Consider the following 24,963-nt stretch of genomic DNA (forward strand, 5'->3'; position numbering starts at 1 on the left):
TATCCTTAGTGTGTGGCTTCCACTTTGTGATCCAAAATAGCTACTCAAGCTGCAGCATCTGTCTGCTTTGCAGCTGGTTGGAGAAGGAAAGGGAGAAGGAGAATATGCCCCCTTTAAGGCATTTCCTAGACGTTGCACCAGACTCTTCTGCTTAAATCCCAGTGTCTAGACCTAAGCTGCAGTAGTAGCTGGGAACTCCAGTCCTTCTTTTGCGTAGCTAAAAATGAGGGGTCTTATGTCCAGGGAAGAAGGGGGAACAGAGATTGGGAGACCCAACAGTTCTGCAACAGCTACTTTTGGAACTTAGTCTGAAAGATTTTTGAAGATAACAGCCCTGATTCCATTTCCCTATTTAGGAGGATTTCTGCCTCAGTGGGGACCTGGAACAGTAAGACAGAAAATGCTAGTCATGGTAAAGAGTGTTCCCATTTCCCCTCCTCACTTACATCCTTGTGCTTCAGGTCTTGTGCTCACTCAATTACGGAATTTGGGGGCATTTTCTCTTTTGTTTAGATTAATACTAGATGTTCATATTGCTAGGAATCATAGAACAGCATGTGACTTACCAGTTTAAGAGGATTAAATGCGATGTCACACATGAAAGCCCCTGGCATAGTTCCTGGTGCTTATCGGGAGCTCAGAGCTTTTTGTTTTTAAGTTATATACCTATTGACCTCTGGATTAGGCTTTCTTAGATACATGGTGTTGAATAAGGGAAGAGTATTATAATTTTTTTTTAGACAGGGTCTTGCTCTGTAGCCGATGCTGGGGTGCAGTGGCATGATCATAGCTCACTGCAGCCTAGATCTCCTGGGCTCATGCGATCCCCCTGCTTCAGCCTCCTGAGTAGCTGGAACTACAGGTGAATGGCTGGCTAACTTTTCTTATTTTTATTTTATTAGAGAGAGGGTCTTGCTATGTTGCCCAGGCTGGTCTCAAACTCCTGGTCTCAAGCCATCCTCATGCCTCAGCCTCCCGAGTTGCATGAGTCACCACACCTGGCAAAAGTAGTATAATTTTGAGAAGATACTTTCATAACCATTGAGAGTAGTAATTCATTAGATAATGCTAATTGATATTTGCATCAAAATACCAATTACAGTGTCCACCTGTTCTAGGAATTTGGCCTCATATCAGTGATTTCCAACCTTTTAAAAATACTTTATCCACCAAGATTTTGTCATGAAAATGGTATTTTTTTCCATTTTTCAAACATACAATTGTAATAATATTGAACGTGCATCTTCCAACTACCCTCCAAGAAATTCTGGTGTCCTTCCACTTGGTTGAGAACCACACTGATAGCTGTCACCAAATAGAGAATCTCAAATAGGTTATTTTACTAAAATGTTAAGAGGCAGTCAAGTTTGTATATGATATACAGATATAGGTCTTGGGACTTTAAGCATCATCTAGCATTTCTTACAGGGAGCTGTTCCAAGCCACAGGTTGTAATGGGTGAGGCAGGCGGGTTGATGGCAGTGGGGTGGGAAAATAAATACAGGCTAAATCTGCTTCGCTACATTCTGTGTATTCAGGCCCATCCTCTTTGGGGGTTTTATATATTTGAAGTAGCCCATCTCGCTCCCTTTTGTAAGAGGTGACATGTAAAAAGGCCTTTCTACCTAAATAGCTAAATCAAGGACTGCTGTTTTCCTCCAACTTCTATCATAAAATACAGCAGTTCTTAAGAGTGTGGCCCAGAAACCCCTAGGAGTTCCTTCTTGGGGGTCACAGGTTAAAACTATTTTATTATAATTCTAAGACTTTATTTACTCTTTTCATTCTCATTTCCTTATGACTATAGGGTGGAGATTTCCAGAGACTACATAATATATAATATTGAAACATTGAATACTAAGGAAGATGTGAGAATACAGTTGTCATCTATTAAGTCAGACATTGGAGAGGTTTACTGGTCTTGAACTCTTGGCCTCAAACAGTCCTCTTGCCTCAGCCTCCTGACTAGCTGGGATTACAGGCACGAGCTACTATACCTGGCCTAAAATATTTTTTTGAAAATATAGTTATTTTTCATAAAAAATAGGTCATTTTTGTTAACATGCAATGGATTTTTTATTAAGTGAATTTAATAGTTTTAACATTTCAGTTTTAGAAGAGTTTAAAGGGGTCTTGAGACCAAAAATTTTGAGAACCATCCACTACATATTTACCAAACTTAAAAAAAACCCTCTTTTATAAAAGGTCATTTCTATTTATTTCATTGTGCAATATGAGTGATATGCTTGACCTGTTTTATTTATTAATTTTTTTTTGAGACACAGTCTCACTTTGTTGCCCGGGCTAGAGTGAGTGCCGTGGCGTCAGCCTAGCTCACAGCAACCTCAAACTCCTGGGCTTAAGCAATCCTACTGCCTCAGCCTCCCGGGTAGCTGGGACTATAGGCATGTGCCACCATGCCTGGCTAATTTTTTTTTTATATATATATTTTAGTTGTCCAGATAATTTCTTTCTATTTTTAGCAGAGATGGGGTCTCGCTCTTGCTCAGGCTAGTCTCGAACTCCTGACCTTGAGCGATCCACCTGCCTCGGCCTCCCAGAGTGCTAGGATTACAGGCGTGAGCCACCTCGCCCGGCCTTGACCTGTTTTAAATTGTAGGGGCCAGGTGTGGTGGCTCATGCCTGTAATCCCAGCACTTTGGGAGGCCAAGGCATGAGGATTGCTTGAGGCCAAGAGTTCAAGACCAGCCTGGGCAACATAGCAAGACCCTGTCTCTACTAACTAACTAAATACATTTATTTTAGGTTCTTGGAGGAAAGGGCCTCTTTTAGGATAGCATAATACCTTCCTTCTTGTTGCTGCTGGATAGACATAGGAAACCCTCTGGGTTCCAGGTTCCAGTAATTGGATGTGGGTCCTGACACCAGCCAGCGAGTGGCCCCTTGCTTCCTTATGTGGTTCTGTTTTTATCCCCCACTTCATGGACTACTGCTACTTAAGTTATCTATGCCTCATTCTCCCCTTTGTTAAAGGGGGGATTAGTAAGTGGGTGTTAAGGAAAGGCATTTTTTAAAATATTGGCATTAAACTGAAGCTTTCTCCTAGATACAATAAAGGAATTGAAAGTCTATTAAAGAGAGAGAATGGTGAGAAAAATTAGGCAGTAGTCATTTTCTTTCTCAGCTAAATACCGGTGGGTGTCTTTCTAATTTGAATGGTTTTAGAGTTTGTTCTCTATGAATGAGGAGAGTATTCTTGATTATTAGTAACATAGTTTATTATAAAAAGTGAACATTAGCTTTGGAAATTAGACCAGAGTCTGTTTTATGTCTCTATCTAGGAAACCCACCGAATGCCTGCACATCGTCTTGCACAAACTAGGTCCTGAGCAAATGTTAACAGAATTCAATTGAATTGAGGCCTACACTTAGTCCTGAAAGGCACTTGTCTCTCATTCTCTCAGAATGCCCTTCTGTTCCTTCATTCTTCTTATCCTACCACTCCCTCAATTGTCTAGTCCAGACAGTATTTATTTTTTATTATTTTTTTCTAACCACTATACAGTTGCAGCACAGACAATATTCTTTGATGAAACCCCTGTACTACCAAGATAACCATAATTACTAATGCTTTTAGAGTCAACTAAATGCTTTCTGATTCTGCTTATGGTGGAAGGAAATTGAGAAGTTTGAGAGGTCACTCTGTAAATGACGCTTGGCTGCAATCTTGGCCCTCAAGTTCTGCTTTCTTTAAATGGGAGTATTTACCACTTAGCCTCAGCCCTGATATTTTTCAGCCCTTACTAGTGGTAGGAATGTCTCGGTCTCTCTTTCATTGGTGACTAGCTTGGTTTTGTTTTGTTTTTCTTTTTCTTTTTGAGACCGGGTCTTACTCTGTCGCCCAGAGCTGGAGTGCAGTGGCATGATCATAGTTCACTGCAATGTCGACCTCCTGGGCTCAAGCAATCTTCCCACCTGAGCCTCCTGAGTATCTGGGAGTACAGGCATGCGCCACCGCACCTAGCTAATTTTCTTATTTTTAGATTTTGTAGAGACGGGGTTTCGCTATGTTGCCCAGGGTGGTCTTGAACTCCTGGTATCAAGCGATCCTCCCACCCTGGCCTCCCAAAGTGCTGGGATTACAGGCATGAGCCACCATGCCTGGTGGGACCAGACTATTGAACTCTACTTTCTGCCTCAGTTGAACTGACTGTTGAGTTCTGGGACGTGCTTCAAGTAGCCTTTTGGTTTCATTATCCAGGTTCCAGAGAGTTACAGTGGACTCATCAGTCATTCTGAGTTGTGAGCCTGTTGCTATTGCTGCTTTGTTATTCAAAGGCTGGGTTTCCAGGGGAGCAGAGACAGAGATGATGACTGCTAACTGAGGCCTCTTGCTAGCTGCTTTGGATAAGAAAGTAATTCTGGGCCGGGCGTGGTGGCTCACGCCTGTAATCTTAGCACTCTGGGAGGCCGAGGTGGGTGGATTGTTTGAGCTCAGGAGTTTGAGACCAGCCTGAGCAAGAGTGAGACCCCATCTCTACTAAAAATAGAAAGAAATTATATGGACAGCTAAAAATATATATAGAAAAAATTAGCCAGGCATGGTGGTGCATGCCTGTAGTCCCAGCTACTCGGGAGGCTGAGACAGGAGGATCCCTTGAGCTCAGGAGTTTGAGGTTGCTGTGAGCTAGGCTGACGCCACAGCACTCACTCTAGCCTGGGCAACAGAGTGAGACTCTTGTCTCAAAAAAAAAAAAAAAAAAAAGTAATTCTGAAGACTTATATATGTATTTTGCTTTTGCCAGTAAATAAGTAAGTTTGTCTGTGAGAATAAATTGATTGTTTTTGGAGGCAGGAGGAGAGTTCTGTGTTTCTTTTGCCCTCTGAAATCCTTGCAAGCCTTTCTTGAAGGAACTGGCCTCAAGATTTGAACAATTATTGTTAGAGACGTGGACCTAACCAGTTCCTAATATGAGTATTTACTTAATGGAGGCAGATGAGTGTATGTTGTCTGCTGTGACCTGCCATTCAGGAAGTGACAACAGGAAAATGTCTTATGACCCAGACTAGCTTGAGTTGGCTGTGAGGTGAGGGGAGAAGGAGAGTCATATGATATGAAGATGAATCACTTGGATACCATATTTTCTTTTTTTCCTTTGAATTATCAGTTTAGGGACAAGAGGGACTGAGTAAAATGTAAAACAACCTCAGAGGGCCTGCTCTGGCTTGTGGAAGAAAACATTCAGGAGGGAGGGCCATAGTTTCTAGGCATCCCGTATTTCCAAGGACCTTTGAGGATTAAATTACTGTCCACTAGAGAAGATGGATTTAATCTTTGTGGCGTCTTATGTTCTGGTTTCTTGCCTATCAGAATTATTTAAGAGGCTGGGCCTGGTGGCTCACACCTGTAATCCTAGCACTCTGGGAGGCCTAGGCAGGAGGATCCCTTGAGCTCAGGAGTTGGAGACCAGCCTGAGCGAGAGCGAGACCCCGTCTTAAAAAAAAAAAGAATTACTTAAGAGGCTGGGCATGGTGGCTCATGCCTATAACCCCAGAACTTTGGGAGACTGAGGAGGGAGGATTGCTTGAGGCCAGGTGTTCAAGACCAGCCTGGTCAATATAGTGAGACTCCATCTCTACCAGAAAAAAAAAAAAAAAATTAGCTGGACTTGGTGGCACCTTCTTTATTTCCTTTCAGCTGATAATTTTTTGAGCCTTTACATAATTGATGCAGGGCAACAGTATTCATGTTTGTACTTCGGAAGTTGGAGTTTGATGGTTTTAAATTTCTGGCATACTGTATAAAGAAAGGTCCTGTAGGATAAATAGGGCAGGAGTACATGCAAAAAAAGATAACATATGATCCGTGTTAAGTTAATTCCTCACTTTTGGGGGGAAAAGATTACTTTAGAACCCTTGACGTGTGCAGTATGACGTTACATCTTTTCTGGGAGGGCAGGAAGCAACACTGTATCAGCCTAAGATTACTGCCAGTGACTCAAGATCTGCCACTGAATTGGCTTCTGTATCTTGCTCCTAGAAATGTAGACATCCATTTACCTTGTTTGTTTGAAGCACAGAGTTAGAGGTAGGTACTTATATGAGGGAGGAGAGATGGAGAAGAGGAGTGAAGCAGCAAGGAAGAATGAGGAGACTTGGCATCATCTTTGGTCACAGTCCTTTCTACCAATGGGTCTCTTAGCTCACACACGAGCGGGTGTCTTCCCCTTACAAGCTGGGGAGAAGTCTGTGTCTGACTGTGAGTAGGGATTGTCTGCCTGTGCTCTCTCATTTCCTTCTAGATTCCTGCTGACTTGGTCTGTGGGCTACTTTAATCAACTCACATGTAATATCCCCTTTTTTTGTTGTTTGTGTAGAAGATAATTGCTGTCTTCAAACCCAAGAATGAAGAGCCATATGGGCACCTTAATCCTAAGTGGACCAAGTGGCTGCAGAAGCTGTGTTGTCCCTGCTGCTTTGGCCGTGACTGCCTTGTCCTCAATCAGGGCTATCTCTCAGAGGCGGGGGCCAGCCTGGTGGACCAAAAACTGGAACTCAACATTGTACCCCGTACCAAGGTCAGTGACCCATCTCTAGGGAGCCTTATTGCCTGGCCAGAGTTTTCCCGGGACCTAACCCCTGTCTGTGGGACCTTGGGTCCAGTGGGGGGCCATTTATACCCTAAGTCTGGGATTCTCAACCTTTTTTGGGGAGGGTAGCAGGGTTAGGCTCATGATTTGATCATCTGATAAAAGCTCTCCTCAGAAGGATACATATATAATATTTGCATACAATTTCCAGAAATTTACAGACTTCTCATGCACATTTATGGACTCCCTTGGTCTTTGGATCCCTGGTAACCCCAAGCTAGTTACCCCTAGCTACTTTTGTGGCTTACTCTCTTAGACTTCTGAGCAGTTCCAAGATTTCAGTACAGTCTAGAACGGACTGGTTGATGTCAGCTAAGCATTTAAGCAAGGTCTGGCAAGGAGGACTTTACAATGGGCTGAGGTTTAGACTACAGGTCTGTCCTGAACCGCTGCAGGGAACTGACATGGAATTTTTCTCATTCATCTTTACGCTGTAGAATTCTGAGACTTACCTGAACATACCACAATAGGGATCCCAGATCCAGGCAAATTTATACTTAGAATGGATTTATACATACTTTGTATGTGTTATGGACTTAGATGAGGCCCTTCTCTTCTGAATTTTCTTGTGGGGGAGGGGAAAGATGAGGTCTTGATGAAGGGTCTGGACCTCCCCACCCCCCTCAATGTGCTCGAATACAGAATTGATTACGTACAGTGTCAGGGAGCTTACTGACACCAGGTTAAGAACCTGTGCTACAGGGTGCTCCATGAGACTCTAAGGGTTATGAGGGGAAGGAACCTGCTGGTCAGCATAGGAACATTTAAGGACACATAATCGCCCACTGAGTATATGGCTATGTGGGATTTAGTAACAACTTAAGTAGAACTCTGATCTGATACCCTAATGCTGCCAAGGTGTCTTCATAGCTCTGGGTCTTAACCTTCTTTGAGAATCTGATAAAAGCTATAGGTCCTGTTTCCAGAAAAAGCACACATATTTGTAATCATTGTTTTACATATAATTTTAGGGGGATGGTTCATAAACCAGTTGCAGACCATCCTTTGATGCTCTAGGGACCTTGCCTATAGATTAAAACTCCTTTTATCAGGTTTAGATATTAGACTCTATGGGCAAAAAGATTGATCAGCACATAGGAACTCCCCTTCAAACCTGTTTTTTCTGTTTTCCCAGGGTATTTTAGAAGAAAATGTGACTATTGTGGATATTCAACTGTGTCTACTCCTTTGCCACTAAACGCCAAACAATAAGCCAACTACAGGGTGTCCCAAAAGTCTGCTACAAAGGAAAAATTTTGTAATGAATATTTTGTAAATAAAGGTACATTTAGCTACAATTTCCCATTTCCCTATGTATAACTTTTGGGACACCCTGTAATTTGCGAGCTCCTAGAAGTCAGAAACTTCTTGAGATTTTTCTTCTCCCATTCTCAGCCTCTGGCAAAGTGCTATACTTACAGTAAGCATTCATTAGGTACCAGCTGAATCAATGAATGAATATCAAATCACGAGAAACAATACCAAAGATCCTCCAATCTCAGGTCTATGGAGAAAAAAATGTTTGACCAGGCTTGTGTCTCCCATTTCACATCTAATTCACTGCCCAGCTTTGTGCAGTTCGTTCCTTCCCTTCATGCTATAGTTTTCTTTCTATATGCAGGTAAACAGAACATTTTGAATATCATGTATGGTAATTAATGCTTCTAAGTGACCTGTCTAACCTGAAATCCTCCTACTAGGCCCCTCCTTGACTCTAGAAACTTGAAAATACTCCTTGCTCATCACTCTGTAATTTTCTCCCTTTACTAGGCAAGTGGCAGACCGCTCTGGCCCTACGCCTGCCTGCTCTGCTGTGGCTTCCGGAGTGTGGGGCCTAAGAATCAGAGAGCTGGAGTTTGAATTCCGGCTGTGCAGCATTTTATTTGTGTGACCTTTGGGCAAGTTACTTAACCCCCCTAGGCTCAGTTTCCTCACTGTACACCTAGGGATATAAATAGTTGCTATTTTATAGACTGCCCATCAAGATTACACAAGATAATCCACGTAAAGCACATAGCCCAGTGCCTGGCACAATGTAAACACTCCATACATATCAGCCTGTGGTATTTTTATGAGCTGTTCCAGTCTTTAGTGTTATCCCCACAATCCCATTCTTCCCCATCTGTGGTCGTCCTCTTGCCCTCTTAGAGAACCTTAATGAGGCCTAAGGATCTTTGGCATCAGAAAGTCAGCAACAACAACAATACATGTCTTCCATGAGACTGAGGTGAGGCAAAACTTGCAAGCTTAACATACAGCTGCTGGGGAATAGGAGGAGGAGGACTCTCTCCCCACCCTACCTCCCCCGCCCTGTGACAGGATTCTATCCAGTGGATCAGAGCATCTGTCACTATGGAAATGGGGCTCATGTTGTGATGGAGCTTCAAATAGTGAGGCTTTAATTCTCACTCGCTGGCTGTCTCTGCTCTTTGTTCCTGTGAGGTTTCAGGTTATGATAATTTCATTAGTCATAGGGAATTATGGGAAGAATGAGAAAATACATCTGATAGGGGAAAAATGTGTTTTATGGCTTGAGAGAGCCAGGGTTTTCGCCGCAGAAACTGGCAAGGCAGCCTTAAGAAAGCTCTTTTTCCTTCATTCCTATGCCTTAGTTTCTTGATTTGTATGGCAGGAGTGCCTACGACAGTACCCTGTTAACACTGGATGGGTAGATGGAGCAATCGATAGGGGGAAGTTGTTTTGCCTCTCAGGTTCATGGACACAATAATTAGTTATTTATAATGAATTTTGCATGGCCTATAAAAATAATTCTTAATATTTGATTTTAGGTATTTATATGCTAAAACCCACTTGTTGCTATCTCTGAAAGAAGCTTGTAACTCATTCATTCATTCAGTTAAATATTTAATGAGCATGTATGTGCCAGGTATTGTGTTAGGTGCTGAGGATGCCATGTAAATAAGATGTTTTCTGCTTCCTGAAATCTCATTAGTTTTATTTTTTTATGTTATTTTTTTGAGACAGGGTCTTGCTCTGTTGGCCCAGGCTAAAGTGCAGGGGGTGTCATCATAGCTCACCGCAACGTCAAACTCCTGGGCTCAAGTGATCTTCCTGCCTCAGCCTCCTGAGTAGCTGGGACTACAAGAACATGCCACCACACCTAGCAGATTTTTGTATTTTTTTGTAGAGATGGGGTCTTGCTATGTTGCTCAGGCTGGTCTCAAACTAACTACTGGCCTCAGGCATGAGTCACTGCCTATAATCCTAAGAGAAAAGTTAGATACACAAATGGATAATTACAAGACAATGTGATAAGTGTGATAATAGATGAATAAACAGATTATAGTGATGTCACTGCAGCTTGACAGTCAAGTGTAATATTGATGGCTCATTAAAAAAATTGTTTTTGAATAGGCAATATGTGCATCTAGTGCAGAAATCAGAAGGCACAGACAGTAAACAGAGAAAAATAATTCTGACTTCCCCCCTACCCTGTCTCCTGACCACTCAGTTTCCTTCCTCAGAGGCAGCTACTATTCCTAGTTTCTTGTGTAATATTCCAGATATAGTCTGTGCATAAATATAGCAATCCATTAAAAATGAAAACCAATTTTAATGTTTTTTTTCTCCAGAGTATTATGGGGGTACAAACGTTTTGGTTACATAAATTGTTTTTGTACAGTTTGAGGCAAAGCTGTAAGTGTGCCCATCACCCAGATAGTGTGCACTGTACCCGTTAGGTGTAATTTAGCCATTCCCTCCTCCCCCCTCCTATGTTTATTTTTTTGAATATGAATAATTACAGAAAGTATAATAAAAAATTCAAAAGGAAATCAAAGGGTACAGCACAAATTGCAATTTGTTTTTATCTGCAGAGAAAATAGGCATTTGGCTTATTCTTTTAACCCAGGAAGTGACTGTGTTAGTCAATGTAATTCATGCTAGCTGCTGTAACAACCGCTGAATCTCAGTGGTTTAATACAATAGGAGTTTAGTTCTTGGTTATATCTCAGACTCATGTCAGTTAGGCAGCTCTCCTAGATCCCATGTCACTCATATAGTAACAAAGGATCTGGGGTCCTTCCATGGTGTGGCTTTGCCATCTCAGAGCCATTCTTTTTCCAGCTCTACTGATTGGGGAATATGAACTAAGGTTCAGGAGATTTTAGGGCCCAGGCCTAAAAGTGGTACATACCTTACCTTGTCAACATTCCATTGGCCTGAATTAGTTACCTTCCGTATTCTAGTTGCTAGGGAGGCCGAGAAATGCATTCTTTCTTTGTGCCCTGGAAGAGGAACAGTACTGGTGAGCATCTAGCTATTTATTCTCTACCACAGTGGTCTGGTTCCTTAAGCTTGTCTCTAACCTTGGTATCTCTTCTTTTTCCACTATAGGTAGTATACCTAGCCAGTGAGACCTTCAATTACAGTGCCATTGACCGAGTGAAGTCCAGGGGCAAGCGGCTTGCACTAGAGAAAGTGCCAAAAGTTGGGCAGCGCTTTAACCGCATCGGGCTACCACCAAAGGTATAGACGCACCTGTGTGACTTATCAAAGGTGATGATTTATAGTGGCATAGTAAGTGGTGAAGCAAGGTGCCTACAGACTCAAATGTGGGCATGTGAATAGCCTGCCCTGAGGCTCCTATCATCCTCATTTCTGTCAAAGGACTAAGGTTGGGGGAATAATTTTCCAGAGAGTCGAGGCCTAACTTTCTCACTCTTCTGATCCATTTGGATAGTCGTCTTTTTTTTTTTTTTTTTTTTTTGAGATGGGGTCTCACTTTGTCACCCAAGCTGGAGTACAGGGGCATAATCATAGCTCACAGCAGTCCCAAACTCCTGGGCTCAAGCAATCCTCCTGACTCAGCCTTCTAAGTAGCTGGGACTATAGGCCCCCCACCACCATGCCCAGCTAATTTTTTTATTTTTTATAGAGACAAGATCTCACTATGTTGTCCAGGCTGGTCTCAAACTCTTGGCCTTAAGCAATCCTCCTGCCTTGTCCTCCCAAAGTGCTAGGATTACAAGTGTGAGCCACTGTGCCCAGCCTGAATGGGATTCTTTAATTTAAATGGATGTTCACAGTCATACCTGCTTTCTCCTGTACTTGCAAGGAAATGAAGATCTTGAAAAGTTTCCCTGCTCTGATGTGAACTCCACAGAGTCTACTTAGTGGGTACCTGGCTTACTCCTGGGTTGTTTGGACTTGGGCTGTAGGGAAATACCTTTGTTCTTTCCTTGGTTCCAGGTTGGTTCATTCCAACTCTTTGTTGAAGGCTACAAAGATGCAGACTACTGGCTACGGCGTTTTGAAGCAGAACCTCTTCCTGAGAACACTAACCGGCAACTACTGCTGCAATTTGAGCGGTTGGTGGTGCTGGATTACATCATCCGCAACACTGGTGAGCAACTGCGGGTGGTCCCATGCCCTGTGCCACACTGTGCTGAGGCATGGGGGAGACCTGGAGGCTCGCAGGGCTTGGGAATCAGAGTGCCTTGTAAAGATATGTTTTTTTCCTAAGTCAGAGGGGTCATCACATTTGGGGAGGGTCTCAGAGAATACTTTTTTGGGTTAAGCTTTGTCTAGACATATCATGTGTAGTTATCAGAGGTGGTAAGGCCTGGAGTATATATATTTTATCTTAGCCTCTTTCCCAGACCCAGACAGAAGATACCTGGCTGTTCCAAAGTACTGTGAAGGATACTCTTGATCCTTAGTCATTCTTGTAGCATTAAGACCTATCACAGGACAATTTTGTCTTTAAGTTCTTGAGATGGATGCTTAGATTGTTGATAGTTTTACAAAATTTTCCAGTGCAAGGCTTGGCACTGGTGGCTCATGCCTGTAATCCTAGCAGTCTGGGAGGCCAAGGTAGGAGGATTGCTTGAGCTCAGGAGTTTGAGACCAGCCTGAGTAAGAGCGAAACCCCGTCTCTACTATTCCTTTTTTTTTTTTGGAGACAGAGTCTCATTCTGTTGCCCGGGCTAGAGTGCTGTGGTATCAGCAACCTCAAACTCCTGGGCTCAAGCGATCCTACTGCCTCAGCCTCCCCAGTAGCTGGTACTACAGGCATGCACCACCATGCCCGGCTAATTTTTTTATATTAGTTGTCCAGTTAATTTCTTTCTATTTTTTTTTTCAGTAGAGACGGGGTCTCACTCTTGCTCAGGCTGGTCTTGGACTCCTGACCTCGAGTGATCCTCCCGCCTTAGCCTCCCAGAGTGCTAGGATTACAGGCATGAGCCACCACGCCCGGCCTGTTCTCTTAATTTTCTTCTCAGATTGTTCATTGTTAGTATATATAAATGCAACTGATTTTTGTGTCCTTTATATCCTGCCACTTTGCTGCATATTAGCTCTAATGAGTTTTTTTGATATATGATTTGCAAATATTTCCTCCCATGGTAGAATCTTTAGGATTTTGTACATATGCAATAATATTATCTGCAGACAGAGTTAATACTACTTCTTCCTTTCCAATTTGGATGCTTTTTCTTTCTTTCTCTTGCCTGATTGCTATGGCTAGGACTTCTAGTACTACGTTAAATAGAAGTGGTGAAAGCAGGCATCCTTGCCTTGTTTTTTTTTGAGATGGGGTCTCCCTCTTGCTTAGGCTAGTCTTGAACTCCTGAGCAAAAGCAACCCTCCCACCTCTGCTCTTCCTCACTTTTAAAGAACAATTTTGCTGGATATAGGATTCTTGGTTGATGGTTGTTTTGGTTTTTTTTTTTCCTTTTCTTTTCTTTTTTTTGAGACAGAGTCTCTGTTGCCTGGGCTAGAGTGAGTGCCATGGCGTCAGCCTAGCTCACAGCAACCTCAAACTCCTGGCCTCAAGCGATCCTCCTGCCTCAGCCTCCTGAGTAGCTGGGACTACAGGTGTGCACCACCACGCCCAGCTAATTTTTTCTATTTTCTTAGTAGAGATGGGTCTTGCTCTTGCTCTTGCTCAGTCTGGTCTCAAACTCCTGACCTCAGGTGATTCTCTTGCTTTGGCCCCCCCAGGGTGCTAATATTAAAGGCGTGAGCTGCTGTACCCAGCCTTTTTCCTTTTCTTTTAACACTTTGAATATATCAGGCCTTTGCTACCTGGTCTCCATAGTTTCTGATGAGAAATCTGTTGATAATCTTATTGAGTTGCTTCTCTCTGCTGCTTTTAAATTCTCTTTGTCTTTCTACAGTTTGATTATAATGCGTCTCAGTGTGGGTCTCTTTGAGTTCTTCCTGCCTGGAGTTGTTTTTTTTTCCTTTTTCTTCTTTGGTAGAGACAGACTCTCACTATGTTGCCCAGGCTGGTCTTAAGTGATCCTCCCGCTTCAGCCTCCTGAAGTGCTGGGATTACGTACGTGTGCCACTGTGCCCAGCCTCCACATTTTGTTTTCATTTTAGGTTTTTCTCTTTGTTAATATTTCTGTTTTGTTCTGACATCATTTTACTGACTTTCTCCACATCTTCCTTTCGTCCTTTGAGCATCTTTAAGATAGTTGTTTTAAAGTCTTTGTGTGAGTATCTGCCATCAGTTCTTTTTCAGGGACAGTTTCTGTTGGTTCATTTTTTTCCCTTTTAGTGGGTCGTACTTCCCTGCTTCTTTGTATGCCTTGTGGTTTTTTGTTAAAAACTGGACATTTGAATCTAATAGTGTGGTAACTCTGAAAATCAGATTCTGTCCCCTTCCCAGTGTTGGCTGTCTTTTGTTTTTGGTTTTTGTAACTATTGTGGGTTGTCTCTGTGCTGAAGATCAACCTGAGGTATAAACTTAAGGTCTTCTCAGGTCTTTCCAGAACCTATGCCTTCCCTTGGGCATGTGCAGTGAATTTCTAATTTCCCCCATATATGTGGTTGCTTTTGAATGTCCTGGTCTTTAATATCTGGCTCCCAAGAGGGGAAGAGAACAAAGGGCTGGAGGGATTAAAGGGCACTGACCCTTTAAATTCCCTGGAAGTTACTTTAGCCAGTGAGGGAGTGGCTTACAACAGTGGCTACTGCCCTCTTTGTTTGCATCTCTGTGTTCAGAAGCTGGCATCAATGATCAGAGCACATGTTTTTGCCCACTTTGGCTCCCTCAAGCTCTTTGCAAGCTGTTCCAGGACATGTGCACAGCTGCCTGCCACATGGCTGAAAGGTGAGGGCATGGGGGGCGGGTAGCTGCTAGTGGTGCCAAGAGACAAAATTGACTGAAATTAACCATAAGTTACTGTCCAACCTTTCCCGAGAAGTTGCAAGCCTTCCATAGATTCCAGAGTTCCAAAGTAGTTACATCAGACAGATTCTGCAGGTACAATTGTTGTCCAGGTTGGGAGACAGATTTTTGGTACTTCGTACTCCAGCACCTTCCCGGAATCCTCTCCCTGAGATCATTGATTTTTAGCCTTTCTCCTTTTCTAACATATGCACTTAATTAAATTTCATCTTAAGCTTAGCTTAGGTACATCTTACAAGTTTTTTTCATTGTAATCAGTTCAAAATATTTTAAAATTTTCATAGTGATTTTTTTCTTTTATTTCTATATTTTTTCCCTATCTTTTTTCTATAGTTAAAATAATTTTTGGCTGCTTAGTATGGAAAATTTCAAAATACACCAAAGTAGAGAGAATGCTGTAGTAACCTGCCATGTACCTGGTACCATCTTCAACAGTTACTATGTAAGGAAGGCCTCACTTCCTGCTACCCTCTTCCCCTACTGGGTTGTTTTAATGCAAATCTGAGACATTATTTCATAGTATCCATTAAATGCTTCCTTATTTTAGTATAATCACTATCTGATGTCCCACCAGTGTTCACATTACCCCAGTTGTCTCATAAAAACATGGTTTTTATGAGTTGGTTTGTTGCAAGGTCCACATATTACATTTGGTTAATATGTTTCTTGACTATCTTTAATTTAGCAAAAGTTCCACATTTTTTTCTTGCCTTTTATTTGTTGAAAAAACTGGTATGTGCCCTATAGAATTTCCACATTGTGGATTTGGCACCCTCAATTCCCTATATTTCCTGTATATTGGTTACTAGGTCTAAAGGCTTGATCAAATTCAGGTTTGAAGTTTTAAAAATTTTTATTTGACATAATTTCAGACTGACAGATATTGCAAGGATGGTTTAAAGAATTCCCACGCATTGTCAGGTTTCTCCTAAATGTTAACATCACACTGTTAGGGTGGAAAGCCTACTAGGTGCTCACAGTGCACGTGGAGAAAGATTTCTCACGCAGAGATTAAGATATAAAAGTAAAGCAAGTTTACTTTGTCTTCTTAGAAGAATAGAAGGAATGAGAGTGAAAAAGAAAGAGGAAGAAGGGGAAGACAGCAGGGAGATGGCATGACATCCCAAAGAAAGGGGAGGGGTACCAGCATTGAGGCCAAGTGGCTTACTGATTTTAAGGGGGACGAAGAGAAAAAAAATAATGATAGCTGTCAGTTGATAACAAAAGCAGGAGCAGGACGTCAAAGTCCAAGAGTTGGATTCCTGCCTTTCCTTGGAGAAGGGATTATCACCAGAAATGTGACTCTGCCCTCAAGATATGGCTGAGGCTTAGAGCTTGTTCTCCTGCTGTTTACTGAGGTACTCTGTAAAAGCAGATTCTCAAAAAAACAATTTTAAAGAGAAAGATTTACATCTCTTTTCTGTCCATTCAGCTCTTTTCAGAAGTTGTGCAAAACTGAACTCCTTCAGGGTGCCTATTAGTGAGAGAACTCATAGGATTGATCTTTAACTGTTGCTGGGGGAATTGTAGGTATTTTCTTGTTATTTTTGCAAGGCTGCCCCTTTCACTTACCATATTTGCCTTATTAATCCTCCCCATACATATATATTTTTTCCTGAACCATTTAAAAGTTAAGTTCCAGACATACAGCCTCTTTATCCCTAAATAATTCTATGTATTTATTTCCTCAAAACGAGGACATTCTCTTATATGAATTGTATAGCTAGAAGAAATTCAGGAAAATAACAAAATCAATGCCATTATCTCCTGACCATATTCAGATTTTGCCAATTTTCCTCATGATGTCCTTTATTGCAAAATAAAATTTTGGATCACATGTTACATTCAGTTGTTATTATCTCAATTTTTTTCTTCAATCTGGAACAATTTCTGAATCTTGCATGACATTGACATTTTTGAAGAACAGAGGCTAGGAATTTTTAGAATGTTGCTCAATATGGGTTTGTCTGTTTCCATGTGATTAGATTCACATTATGCATTTTTGGCAGAATTACTACAGAAGTGGAGTTATTTTCTTGATGCATTGTATCAAGAAACACCTAATATCCTATTACTGGTGGTAATAATTTTGGTCACTTGCTTAATATGTTATCTGTTAAGATTTCCTCTGTTACAAAGTTTGATTTGTCCCTTTTTTGTGGGGACATCCCTTTACATACCTTGCAACTATGTAAATATCCTGTTCCTCAAACTTTCATCTACTAGTTTTGTATCTATGGATGATTCTTGCCTGAGTGAATTATTAGTATGATGGGTGCCAAGTGGTGATTTTCCTCTCATTTCTTGTACATTTGTGTTCTTTCATCCCCTTTTATTTATTTATATCAGTATGGTCTTATAGATTTCTTATTTAATGAGTTCTGATCACTTTCTTTCATTATCTATTTTGGTGCTCAAAGTGTCCCATATTTGGCCCGTAAAAACCTTTTCAGCCTTGCTTCTATATCCTTTTGACATGTCCTCATCAGTCTTTGAGCACTTCCTTACTTTTTGGCAAAATAGGATATCCCACATTTATCTTCTAATTTCAGCCCTGGAATCAGCCATTTCTCTAAGCCCTGGTTCCTCTTATTGGAGAGTGGTATTGAGAAGCCAAGATCTGGGTACTAGTTGTACTCATTGTTCCTGGGATATTATTGCTTCTAGGACCTCTTAGCAAACAGAGCTAGGAAATGTGTGTGTGTGTGTGTGTGTGTGTGTGTGTATTTATTTGTAAACACAAATACATAGATCATTATCTGTTTCTGTATGTATCTCTATATTAAAAACCATGAATTCATACTAATACCTCCATATTCATCTTGATACCACAGGGTTCATTCTAGCCTTTTCCCTTTCTATATTTGTAATTTCTTTCCTGAGAAGGAGAAACCTGGTTCTCATTACTCACAATTATTTACTTACTTGCTTAATCCTAAAATACACAGAAAGTAGTTTTAGAATTGTTAACCTCTAAGGAGGAAAAAGTACTACCTGTAGCTAGAGCTCGAAATTTGTGAAACCATTGACGCTGTTCCCAATATCAGAATTACCTGAAAAACATTCCTTTCTTTTTGCAAGAATACTTTATACATATTCCTGTATCTTTCCTCTTATATCTTATCATGAGGCACATAATGTCTGATTATCTCTTTTTGTAATAATAATACTCATCAGTAGGTTTGGTTGTTTTCAGCTTGATCCATGTTATATATAGTTTCACACCAGCCTCTTTACCCAGTGGTTTGGGCAGTCATTGATGAGTGTGTCCAGATCCATTATTTCATTGTTTTTGCATTATTAGCTGGAATTCTTCTAAGAAGACTTTTCCTCATTAACTATAATAAGATAGGATAAATACTTGATTCTTTTCCTTTATTTATCAGTTTTCAGATTGAGTTAGTACCAGAACAAATATACAAAGGTGACCAATGGATTTTAAGTTTTTAAGAATATTCCCTGTCTAGAGCAGTTGAAGAAAAAATAAAAAATTTAAATGAATCAAAAATTAATAAAAAAGAAAAAAAAGAAAAAATTTTTAAAAATACTTAAGTAAACATTTATGAGTATTCCTGGTATATCAGTTTGCTCCAGGCTTGTTTTATACATTTTTTGCCCCATACCTGGACTCAGCCAATTCTCCAAGGAGCCCTGGTTCCTTTTAGCGCAAAATTTTAAGTATTTAGAGACTGTAATCTGGGTTCTAGGGGTATTTGTTGCTACTGGGTTGTTCATTGCTTCTAGGCCTTTTCAGTGGACAGGTCTAAGAAATACTTTTTTTTTTTTAAAGAGAAAGATGCATGATAAATTTATATTAACATTTCCAGTTCAGATTTAAGATAATATGATTTCTTAACGTTTTTGGTTTTATTTGTATCTTTTTTTCAGTTACACTATTTTCTAACAAGGTAATAATTTTCTTTATTCAAAAATATATACACAATAGCTTCAAATTACCAATACCAGTATTGTTACTCACAATGTGATTACTGGATACAGTTTAAGATTTCTCTGTAATTTTTGTCCTTATGATATGTTCTTCTAGGGATATATATTCAACTCACAGTTTTTCCAAGTCACTGAATTATTTTCTTTGTGGTTGAGTCACTAATTTGTATATAATTAGTTTTTTCAGTTTCATTCCATTTTTATTTTTTAGGGATTGCTTTTTACATTTTAATGTAGTTTTAAAAATAATTATATAAAACATTTGGATTCCAAAGCTGAAACTATAAAACAAGGTACAGTTAGAGAAGTCTCACTTCCATCCCTGTCCCCTCCAAACTATTCCATACTTCTCTCCCATGGGTAACCATGCTATTAGTATTTGTGCTGTCCTTTCATTGAAAAGAATTATATATATAAATGTAAAAGCATATAGGTTGTGTTTTGCAACCCCCCCCCCCATAAAAGGTAGCATACCATACACACTGTTCTTTGCACTTCGCTTTTTTCATCTAACAATACATTCTAGGGAATAGTCCATAGCAGTACATAGAGATTCAAAGAATATTTCTTAATTTCTATACAAAATAGGAATTTTCAATCACACAGTGGTCAAAGAATATATAATTTAGTACTTTGAAATTTATTGAGATTTGCTTTATAGCTGAGATATGCTTTATGGTAGTCAGTTTTTATAAATGCTTTTTGTGTGTTTGAGAGGTATATATATTGCAGTTGTTAGGTGCAACGTTTTCTATAAGTCAGTTAGGTTAAGTCTGTTAATTGTCTTGTTCAAATCTTCTCTGTTCTTTTTTTTTTTCTGGTCATCAGTCCAAGAGGTATATTATTAATAACATTTCCTATCATGGATGTGGTTTTGTCTATTTCTCTTTACTTATGTTGAGACTGTGATATTAGGTGCATACAAATTTGGAAGTATTATATCTTCCTGCTGAGTTTCACCTTGTAACAGTTTCCATTTAATTTTTGTATTACATGTCTTTTATTATCTTTTTATTAATGCTTTCAACCTCTCTATATTTGTATACTTTTAGATATATCACCTGTAAGCAGCAGGTAGTTGGGTTTTATTTATCCAGTGAGACAACTGTTAGATTTTAATTAGTGCATTTAGTTCACTTAGCTATAATGTAATATTTAACTTATAATGGATTTTTTTTTTTTTTTTTTTGGGGACAGAGTCTCACTCTCTTGCCTGGGCTAGAGTGCCATGGCGTCAGCCTAGCTCACAGCAACCTCAAACTCCTGGCCTCAAGCGATCCTTGTGCCTCAGCCTCCCGGGTAGCTGGGACTACAGGCACGTGCCACCATGCCTGGCTAATTTTTTCTATTTTTAGTTGTTTGGCTAATTTCTTTCTATTTTTAGTAGAGACGGGGTCTCGCTCTTGCTCAGGCTGGTCTAGAACTCCTGAGCTCAAGCAATCCTCCCACACCTGGCCCCCCATTTGTTTTTGAGACAGGGTCTTACTCTGTTGCCCAGGCTGGAGTGCAGTGGTGTCATCAGAGCTCACTGCAACCTTGAACTCCTGGGCTTAAGCAATCCTTCTGCCTCAACTTCCCAAGTAGCTGGGACCACAGGTGCACGCCACCATGTCCGGCTTGCCCCCGAAATATTTCCCTACTAACTTTATATTTCTGTTCACAGATCGAGGCAATGACAACTGGCTGATTAAATATGACTGTCCGATGGATAGTTCTAGCTCTCGGGTAAGAGGTTGATCTATAGCTTGAGGAAGAGGATAAGGAGGAGTATCTGGTTAATATAGAATCACATAAAATGGTCAGAGACTTAGTAGGTCACATAAGAATCAGGGAAACATTTTAAAATTAATAGGTTAATATTTGGTGTAGTTTTTCTCATTCTGTGTTTTAAGGAATATCCTACTGACTAATGTTAATAGGAGTAGCATGTAGAAAAGGTCAAGTAAGTTTGGAACATATTACATGCTCTGTTCCTTTCTTTGAGCTTCACATTGCGCAGTTGTATTGTAAAGGTCTGAGAAGTACTACAGTAAATGAACCAGCTCAATTGGCCAAGTGATTTCTATACATTTTTAACCGTGAGACACTTTTCATACAACAGACCACATTTCCACAGAGCATAAGTTTAGAAAAGCTGCTTCTGCAACTTTCTTTACTCTCTCATTTGTTTCATCCTCCACTATACTTCTCTGTCACTGCCCCGTCTGCACATTTTAAAAAATTAGCAGGAAAGCTACCTGGAGGAGAACGAGGTTGATTTTTATTTCTTATAAAAGTGTTTTTACTTTCTGTAATATTGGCTCTCAAATTTTGTGCCTGAATCATCTGAAGAGCTGTTAAAAATAGTACAGAGGCCAGGCGCGGTGGCTCATGCCTTAATCCTAGCACTCTGGGAGACTGAGGCAGGAGGATTGCTTGAGCTCAGGAGTTTGAGACCAGCCTGAGCAAGAGCGAGATCCTATCTCTACTAAAAATAGAAAAATTAGCCAGGTGTTGTGGTGCTCACCTGTAGTCCCAGTAACTCGGGAGGCTGAGGCAGGAGGATCGCTTGAGCCCAGGAGTTTGAGACTGCTGTGAGCTAGGCTGACACCACGGCACTCTAGCCAGGGTGACAGAGTGAGACTCTGTCTCAAAAAAAAAGAAAAGTACAAAGTACAGATTCTTCTTCAGGCCTTTCTTCCCCTGAAATTGATTTATCACATCTGAGGTAAAACTCAGGATTTCATACTTTTAATAAGGTATTCCAGGAGATTCTTTTTTTTTTTTTTTTTTCTTTTTGAGACAGGGTCTCACTCTATCGCCCGGGCTAGAGCGCCGTGGCATCAGCCTAGCTCACAGCAACCTCAAACTCCTGGGCTCAAGTGATCCTCCTGCCTCAGCCTCTTGAGTAGCTGGGACTACAGGCATGCATCACCATGCCCGGCTAATTTTTTGTTCATATGTTTTTAGTTGTCCAGCTAATTTCTTTCTATTTTTGTAGTAGAAGACAGGTCTCGCTCTTGCTCAGGCTGGTCTCGAACTCCTGAGCTCAAATGATCTGCCTGCCTCGGCCTCCCAGAGTGCTAGGATTACAGGCGTGAGCCACCGCGCCTGGCCTATTCCAGGAGATTCTGAGGCAGGTGTCCTGGAATCACAGTCCCAATGATGCCACCCATGAACCTGAAACATGGAGCCATGGAAATAGTCAGGCAGTGTCTCTGACGTGGGCTGTCACAAGTGATATGCCCATTCTTTTTACATTCAGCTCTTGTCCGTTTCCTTTTTATGTATCACTGAAGCAGGAGAGCAGACTCTCTTGTGCAAGAGCAGCCAAGTGTTATCTTCCATGGTTCTGTTTTCCCTCTGGAAAATGTAGTCATCACCAGTGAAGTAACATCTGAGTCAAGGTCCACACACAAAGACCTTGGCCAACTGATAGGGATTTTTCTTTCTCCTTTTCTGCTCTCAGGATGCTCATTGCCTTTCCCTAGCAGGAATGGCTTATAGTTATCTTTGTTATTGTCATTATGCTTCTTACCAAGGACTGTGGCAACTCGTGGGGAAGGACACCTTTTCTGAGAATGGGCCTCTGAGAACCTTGAACAAGCCAGGTCAGAGGTGCCATAAATGTACTAAGTTAAGATAACAATATGGAAACCAGTTCAAAGGGTAGCTCAAAATAAGTCGACTAAGGATTGGTGTCTGAGGAGGTAGGGATGGGTTGCTCTGCTACTACTTTAAAGGGCCTGAGGCAGATGGGATCCTTCAGTAATTAGTCTTTCCCTGCTCTCAGGACACAGACTGGGTGGTGGTGAAGGAGCCAGTCATCAAGGTGGCTGCCATAGACAATGGGCTGGCCTTCCCGCTGAAGCATCCTGACTCCTGGAGGGCATGTAAGTTTCAAGACCATTGTGGTTTGGCACTTCCCTTGCTTGTTTTCTCACTGTGCAATGGAAATAATAATACCTCAATCACGGGATTGTTCTGGGAATTAATGAAATAAAGCAGCTCAGGCACGTTAACACGATGGCCAATACCTGGCATCTGTTCCACAGTGTAAGCTATTATGCTGACTTTTGCCTTATATAATTCCTATTAGAAGCATAAAGGTGATTAGAAGTTAGAACTATAAAGATGAGTTTTCTCATCTCCACTTTGCATTCTTTTCATTCTTTTCGTGGACTGTCTTTTCATAATTTATTCTATTTGTGTCTCTTGTTGACATTTCTTACCCCATTATAACTGAGAAACTTTTGGAAAGGGAGAGAAATACAAGGAGGAAGTCACTAGCCCCTTCTGCAGTGCTAGTTTCCCTTTTCAAAAGGACCATCTCAATGTCTTGGTGGCAAGTTGTTGCTTCTAGATAGTCTTGCATCTTGAAAGGTCATGTGATACCTGGGAAAGAGATCTGGGATTAGGCAGATCTGAATTTGAATCCTGGTTCCTCTACTTACTAGCTGTGTAACCTTTATGGTTAAGAGCACTTGGAAGTTTTTGTTTCTACTATACATCTGGGAAGAGGGGTTTTCCCTTTGAAAGTGTCTTGATGGGTAGAGGGCACAGATCAGCAGGGAATTTTCCAATACCAGCTTTGCTTTTGGCCTTTCTTTTCAGATCCTTTTTACTGGGCTTGGTTGCCCCAGGCAAAAATCCCATTCTCTCAGGAGATCAAAGATCTGATTCTTCCAAAGATATCAGACCCTAACTTCGTCAAGGACTTGGAGGAGGACCTATATGAACTCTTCAAGGTTAGCCGTGGGAACCTCAGTCTTATTACCATACAGAAGAAGGAATTGTTAATGGTTTTTCTAGTTGGTCCTGACACAAGCCAGGAGAAAATGGCTAATACCCTTCTGACTTGAGTTAGCCAGGGAAGAGCAAGATTTCCACATGTGGGCAGCAGGACCTGGTTTGGATGGGTTTGAAAGAAATGAGCAGCCGATTAACTGGGTGTGGCAGTGTGCACCTGTAATCTCAGCTACTCAGGAAGATCACTTGAGCCCAGGAGTTTAAGACCAGCCTGGGCAATGTAGCAAGACTCCATCTCCATCAATAGATAGATAGCCAGCCAGACATATGGATAGACAGATAGATAGATAGACAGATGGCAGCTGTGAGGATCACACTGTGTGTGTCCTGTGCGTCATGTGGCTGCGATGCATCCACAGGGCTCTCATTTTCAAATGGAACAGTGGAGCCTGCAGTTTGAGACACAGAACAAGATAGTTGCTTTCTGTGTCCCCATCTGTAAAACAAGGAATGCTTAGCGGGGTAGTTGACTTCACCAAGCCTCATAAGCCTCATGTAGGTTTTCTTTATTAGAAAGTTTCTATCTGGGAGAGAAAATGGGTTCATGTGAGGCATTCACACAGGTCCCATCTCCTTCTGCCCTTCTTTTGCAGAAAGATCCTGGTTTTGACAGGGGCCAATTCCATAAGCAGATTGCTGTCATGCGGGGACAGGTAAGCCTCTGACATCTTCCTGTTGTCTTTTTGGCATCTCTCTGGGAGGGTCACATGCTCATGTTGAGCAAATATGTAAAGCTTGTCTTTTACACACTTTTCAGTCTGTGCCATACATATTTGTGACTCTGCCCTAATGCCCGGAAAAGGAAAAGTAGCCCTCCCAAAATCTCCCACCGCTTCCATGGTATATCCAGTGCTTGGTGAAGCACTTACTATATGCTCATCTCTGCCCCAGCTTCTAGATATTTCATTGGTAAATAAATGGGTGCTTCTTGTCCTCAAGTTGCTCAAGGCAGGCTGTATACTTTGGTGGTTAAGATCAGACTCTGCAGTCAGACTACACTACTTAAAACTCTGTGGCTTTGGGCAAGAACCTCTTGTTTCCTTGTTTATAAAACAGGAGAGTAATAATACTTTGCACAGGTTAGAGGATTGCATGAGATAATGCATATCAAGCGTTTAGTAAAATACAATGCCTGCACTCAGATATTGACTATGGTTATAATTTTGTTGTTACAAGTTATATTATTCCTTCTCCTTCCACTTTACCTTCAAAGGGAACTAAAGAAACCCAGGGCATTGTCGATCTTCCAAAGCACAGTAAAGAGTGTGCTGGGAAAATGGTTCTAAACTATGTAGGGCACTGGTATCATATTTATCACTTTTTTTTTTTTTTTTTTTTTTTGAGACAGAGTCTCACTCTGTTGCCCAGGCTAGAGTGAGTGCCGTGGCGTCAGCCTAGCTCACAGCAACCTCAAACTCCTGAGCTCAAGCGATCCTCCTGTCTCAGCCTCCCGAG

The 24,963-nt window shown here is 41.1% G+C and overlaps 1 protein-coding gene across 1 annotated transcript in view; it reads left to right on the plus strand.

Annotated features, from left to right (window-relative positions):
* The window catches only part of PI4K2A (phosphatidylinositol 4-kinase type 2 alpha), a 33,221-nt gene that overhangs the window by 3,232 nt on the left and 5,026 nt on the right, over window positions 1-24,963 (plus strand). Inside the window, exons 2-8 of the mRNA XM_069460855.1 lie at window positions 6,339-6,539; window positions 10,968-11,099; window positions 11,823-11,976; window positions 20,384-20,445; window positions 22,493-22,592; window positions 23,314-23,447; window positions 24,102-24,161. Coding sequence (XP_069316956.1) covers window positions 6,339-6,539; window positions 10,968-11,099; window positions 11,823-11,976; window positions 20,384-20,445; window positions 22,493-22,592; window positions 23,314-23,447; window positions 24,102-24,161 — 843 coding nt within the window. The remainder of the gene's footprint in view (window positions 1-6,338; window positions 6,540-10,967; window positions 11,100-11,822; window positions 11,977-20,383; window positions 20,446-22,492; window positions 22,593-23,313; window positions 23,448-24,101; window positions 24,162-24,963) is intronic.

This window comes from Eulemur rufifrons, chromosome 28, assembly GCF_041146395.1.
Source record: "Eulemur rufifrons isolate Redbay chromosome 28, OSU_ERuf_1, whole genome shotgun sequence".
NCBI classification, from domain to species: domain Eukaryota; kingdom Metazoa; phylum Chordata; class Mammalia; order Primates; family Lemuridae; genus Eulemur; species Eulemur rufifrons.